This window comes from Sarcophilus harrisii, chromosome 4 (assembly GCF_902635505.1).
Source record: "Sarcophilus harrisii chromosome 4, mSarHar1.11, whole genome shotgun sequence".
Lineage (NCBI taxonomy): Eukaryota > Metazoa > Chordata > Mammalia > Dasyuromorphia > Dasyuridae > Sarcophilus > Sarcophilus harrisii.
Window position 1 is genome coordinate 253,902,265 of NC_045429.1, and position 6,000 is coordinate 253,908,264.

Consider the following 6,000-nt stretch of genomic DNA (forward strand, 5'->3'; position numbering starts at 1 on the left):
AGTAAGTTGTTATTATATATACATATATGTATATCTAATACATATATGTATATATACAAATATATACATATTTAAAAGTCTCCTGTGAGCACTTGTTGGAAGATAATTTAAAACTTTCAGTTGACACATGTAGCCAATCATACAAAATTTCCTTTTAACTTTATGAGAGAATTCAAACTAGAGTGTTTCCTGGACTCAGTGAAGAAGGCACCTAAGGATATTTCTGTGACACAACTGGCTTTCCTGAAGTAAAAGATTCAACCTGAAGTAACAATTCGTGTTGGAAATAGTTATACAAGATATATATATATATACAAGATAGATATATATATATACAATAAATCAATAAATACAAATATGTATATATAATATTGTGCTCCATAAAAGAGAATTAAATGTGAAATATTTAGGTTTAAAGTGATGAATTTAGCACTGGATAATTAGAGAATCAGATAGAAATAGTAGAGATATCTAGTTGATACAATGGATAGACTACTGGACCTTAATTAAGTAAGGAAGATTTTAATTCAATTCTGACTTCTTACTAGCAAGACACTAGCAAGTGAGTAAAATGACTGTAGGCAAGTCATTTACCTTTTGCGTGCGTCAATTTCTTCATCTGTAAAATAAGAATAATAGTAACAATAACTTGCCAAAGTTATTGTGATGATTAGATGATATTTGTAAAGCATTTTGCAAACATTCAAATTCTATTTAAATATTAATTAGTAATACTACTTTCACTTTCACTATTTCATTTCTCTCTTTTCTTCTTTCCCATTTTTTCACTGACCAGGGAGTGAATCTTTACAAAGTGATGGAAGCTGGGAACTTTATTTGTAGAGCTATAAATAAGACAACAAATTCAAAAGTAGCACAGGCCTCCTTCAGTGTTTGACATGAATGAAGTTGGGTTATGAAATTTGGAAGCTCTATCTCTCCTACAAAGATATCATCTGAAAAACATAACTGTCAATTTATTTGGAAATGTGAAATGATGGACAGAAGTGGAAGTGGGCTTTTAAGTAGAAGATTGTTGACTCAAAGCATAGCATGGATACCAGGTAAATAGAAAGATTTGTGGATAAATAATAAAACAATTCAGTGTATAAATATATTATTACTTGGAGAATGTCATATATTGCTGTGACAAAAATAACTTTTTAAATTCACTTAAAATTGACTGCAGATTTCCCCAATATTGAATACTTGGTTAATACTTAATCAAGTTGGTTCAACACAGAGTACATATTTTCAGTAGTTTATGAGATTCCACATAGTGTGTGGCCCTGATATTATGTATTTTGCTCCTGATCTCAACTTTCTATTTGCCAAGTCAGTTAAATTATGAACGAGGAGCCAAATTTCAATATGACCCTAAGTAATTTTAGCAATAAGACTTTTGTATTTCAACTATAGTTAACATCTGTTAACTATTTGAATGACTTTATCTTGTTCCAAGAGGCTGTGGTCGATGGCAACATGCCATATCCTGGGAACATATTAGGACCTCCCATATTTGTTACATGCATTCAGTTCACCATGCTTCTCTTTTCATCAGTTACAGTACAAACCAATGGGCTCTTACTCAACAATAAAGAAATTGGAGGTGGGATTTTCATCCCATTTATTTCATACCACAAAAGAAAATGATTCTGGCTTTACTTTTAGCACATCCTATTTTCACATCTTTTTTTCCAATTCCATATTGCCATTGTAACTCTAATTATAGTTGCAATGTTATTAAAGATAGTTCTCAATGCATAGACAATCTTATTATTTGTCATCCTATAGTTAAGTTAAACCACATACACTGAGATTATCTATTTTTTTTAAATATTGTGCTCATTGTTGAACTTGATGAAATTCTTGGTTATTGTAAACTCAAGATGACAAATTATCTCGTAGAAAATCCTTACTGAAATGGCCCAGGCCAATGCATCAATGATAGACAATAAAAAATACTGTGTTAAGAATAACCTTCCAGCTATTTATGCAAATCATGTGTAGAAAATGTAAAACTTTACTCTGAAATAACAGTTATCTTATTTATTTAGACTTCTCCAATAATACCTGATAATATTAACTTTTAAATAAATTGAATATTGGTTCAAATATGAAAATGAACATTGTGGATTTTATCTTAATATTCATCAATTCTCTTAAATATAAATATATGTATGTTTATTTATATATATATATATTTACATATATATACAGCCTCAAGGCAAGAAAGGGAAGTACTGATTGTAATTAAGATAAATTTAATAACAATAATACAAATAATAAATCTCATAAGTGAAGCATGCTGAAAGTTGGAAAAGCAAAATGGTTATCAGAAAAAAAAGTAAATTCACCTGGTAATAGAACAGTACTAAAGGAGGTAGACACTTCTACCCAAAACTGTTTTATCACTCAAAATGGTAAGCCCAGTCTTCACTGAAATATTATTCAGTGATGTTAAGGATGTTTTCTTTCCCATTTCCCTAGCCCCTGAATATATAACTATGCATTTCCTTCACAGTTATTTAACTCTTAAATCAAAATAAAGCTTCGGTATTCATCAGGAAATACTAATGTCACATGAGCCTCTGGATTAACAGGAAAGAATGTACTAGGCTCTTACTCAACAATAAAGAAATTGGAGGTGGGATTTTTATCCCATTTACTTCATACCACAGAAGAGAATGTTTCTGGCTTTACTTTTAGCACATTCTATTTTCACATTTTTTTCCCCCAGTTCCAATTCCAGAGAAGGAAAACATTTCCTGAGATTTTGGACTCTAAGAAACTGGGTTCCATCTTGACATCCCTGGCTTCTAGCATGGTGGTTAACATAAAGTGCTTATTCAATGCTTTCAGAAATAAATTTAACGGTAAAATACATCAAGTCCAAATATTTCAATATGTAGAGGAGAAAAGAGATATTCAGAGATGTTGAGGGGCCTAGGACTTAAATTCAGGCTATCTATGTCTTTTCCCTCTATAATTTATTGCCTCTCTTTGAAATTCTGGTCTTCTCTATCACCAGTAGAGTCTGCTGAGTTCCCTGCATTGTCTGTTGGTCTGAAACACAGAGCACTACTCTGATACACAAAACATTTAATGTATTACTAACTTATTTAGCATTTATACAGCAAGTTTAGAGTTTACACTGAATGGGTGCAGCCTCAGTCAAACAGACCTGATGAAGACCTAGGTCTTCCTTAAAAAGGCCTGTATCTCTCTTTTCATCCAGTTGTCTTGATCTATATCTGGCCACTAGACCCAGGTGATTCTGGAGAGAAAAGAGAAGCAGGTGAACTTGCTAATGCTCCTTCACTTAAATCCAGTTCACTTTGTCATGACATCATCTCTCTGATATCATGGTCCTCTTTGAAAATGAAGGACAAACAACAGAGTTTACAAAGATATTTTGTTTTATCCTTACAATAACCCTGGGAGACAGATGCTATTGTTATTATTTACATAACTAAGGAAAATAATACTGTTGAAGTATAAGAGTTGAAGTGACTTATCCAAGATCATACAGCTTGTAAGTATATGAAATAAAAATTTCCAGACTATATGTAAGACTTCTATCCACAGTACCATTAGAAAAAAAAAATCTGTAAAATATTTTAATTGATACCCATAAAATCTCTAGCTTAAAAAACAAAGCTCTTTACCTTCTTAATCACAAAATTGAGTAACTGGAATAAACTGCTAAGGGTTCTTTGGTCTTATTGCTATGTATTACATCTACATCTTGGACAAATGTCACTCTAGCCTCTACTCAGAGAGTTTACCCTTATGCCCAAATCATATATCCATTTTGACATTATTTTGATATGGAGTGTGAGATATCTATACTGTGTTTCTGATATATTATTTTCCAGTTTTCCCAGCAATCTCTGTCAAAGAGTAAGTTCTTATTTCAGAAGCTGGAGTTTGGGGGGTTTAGAAAACACTAGGCTGCTATAGGCCTTGATTATTGTCGTGAATATTTAATTTATTCCACTGATCCACCGCTCTATTTCTTAGCCAGTACCAAATGGTTTTGATGACTGCTGCTTTATAATATAGTTTTAGATTTGGTACTGTTAAGCTACCATCCTTTGTATTTTTTTTTTTCATTAATTCCCTTGATATTCCCTTGATATTCTTGACCTTTTGTTCTGTCGGATGAATTTTGTTTTTATTTTTTCAAGTTTTATAAAATAATGTTTTGCAGTTTGATTTTTATGGCACTGAACAAGTAGACTAATTTAGGTACAATTGCCATTTGTATTACATTATTAGCTCAGCCTACCCATGAATAATTGATATTTTTCCAATTGGTTAGATCTAATTTTATTTGTGTAAGAAGTATTTTGTAGTTGTATTCATGTCGTTCTTGGGTTTGTCTTGGCAGGTAGACGACCCCCAAGTATTTTATTTTGCTTACAGTAATTTTAAATGGAATTTCTTTTTTTATCTCTTGCTGATGGGCCTTGTCAGTAATATATAGAAATGTTGATGATTTTTGTGGGTTTATTTTATATCCCGTAATTTTGCTAAAGCTGTGACTTGTTTTCAGTTGGTTTTTAGATGATTTTCTAGGATTCTCTATCATTTGCAGAGTGTTTTATTTTATTTCCTCATTGACTATTCTAATTATTTTAATTTTTTTTTCTTTTCTTATTGCTAAAGTCAACTTTCTAGTAAAATACTGAATAATAGTGGTGGTAATGGGCATCCTTGTTTCACCCCTGATGTTACTGGGAATGCATCCAGCTTCTCTCCATTATTAAATAATGCTTCCTGTAGGTTTTAGATAGATATTGCTTATTATTTTAAGGAATGCTTTCTTTATCCCTATGCTCTCTAGTGTTTTTAATAGGGATGAGTGCTGTATTTTATCAGAAGCTTTTTCTGCATCTACTGACATTATCACAAGATTTCTGTTGGTTTTGTTATTGATATGGTCAATGATGGTAATAGTTTGTGGGGCACCTTGGGGGTACTGATGCCATACCCAACAATCCTGGCCATCCCCATTACCCACACAGTTCCCTAGTCTAACTAGGAAGTTGTCTCTCCACTGGCAAGGGCTTACAGAGTAAGATCAAGAAAGCTGAAGAGAGAGTATTAGGAGTAGAGTCCTCTGAGGACTCTCTCTAATGAGGACTCTACTAATGAGGAAGGAAGGAGATTATAGTGACAGACAGACAATTTCACCTTTCCTTCTCCAGAGCTTTTTCAGGGTTCTTGCAGAAGAGAAACTTCAGATCCTCTATGGGTTCACAGGAATATTCTGAGATATCTGAAGGAGAGGTAACAGAAGCAGCATTTTTAATCCTAGAATATAAATCCAGCTGGGGGACTCTTCCAGTTTGACTGATGTTGGAGTAGTCAGAATGACCATGTATGAGCCTTTCCACTTTATACTTACCTTTAAGTATTACATAACTAAGGAAAATAATACTGTTGAAGTATAAGAGTTGAAGTGACTTATCCAAGGTCATACAGCTTGTAAGTATATGAAATAAAATTTTCCAGACTATATGTAAGAATTCTATCCACAGTACCATTAGAAAAAAAAATCAGATCCCTGAGGCTTCCAGATTTTTAACTATACCATGTCCCCAGGATTTAAGAGGTGGCAGTCAGAACATGAGCATCTGTAGGTTTAAGAAGATGCTCTGTTGTGTATTCAGAAAGGGCTTTCTAGACTGCACCAACCAAACTGAGTGATCAGATGCTGTTCTGGATCTACAAGAATGTCAGTGGTTAAGAAGGGTCTCTCATACAGAAGTTTAAAGGGGCTCAGCTTAATGTTCTCCTGAGGTGCAATTCAGACTCTAAGAAGTCCTAATGGGAGATTCTTCATCCAGTCCTCTCTTAGCTTAGTTTAGTGAGGACTCCCTTGAGGGTGGTTCATTTTCTCCACCTTCCCTGAGGCATGAGAACACAAGGCAGAGTAGAGATGGTAAGTGATTTTAAGTGCTTTGGCTACCTCTTTGGTTACCAGATAGCTAA

General features: G+C 33.3%; 1 protein-coding gene across 1 annotated transcript in view; it reads left to right on the forward strand.

The window, feature by feature from the left end:
- The window catches only part of HMGCLL1 (3-hydroxymethyl-3-methylglutaryl-CoA lyase like 1), a 213,952-nt gene extending 211,204 nt beyond the window's left edge, over positions 1-2,748 (forward strand). Inside the window, exon 9 of the mRNA XM_023503044.2 lies at positions 797-2,748. Coding sequence (XP_023358812.1) covers positions 797-898 — 102 coding nt within the window. The 3' untranslated portion in view covers positions 899-2,748. The remainder of the gene's footprint in view (positions 1-796) is intronic.
- Positions 2,749-6,000: the final 3,252 nt, after the last annotated feature.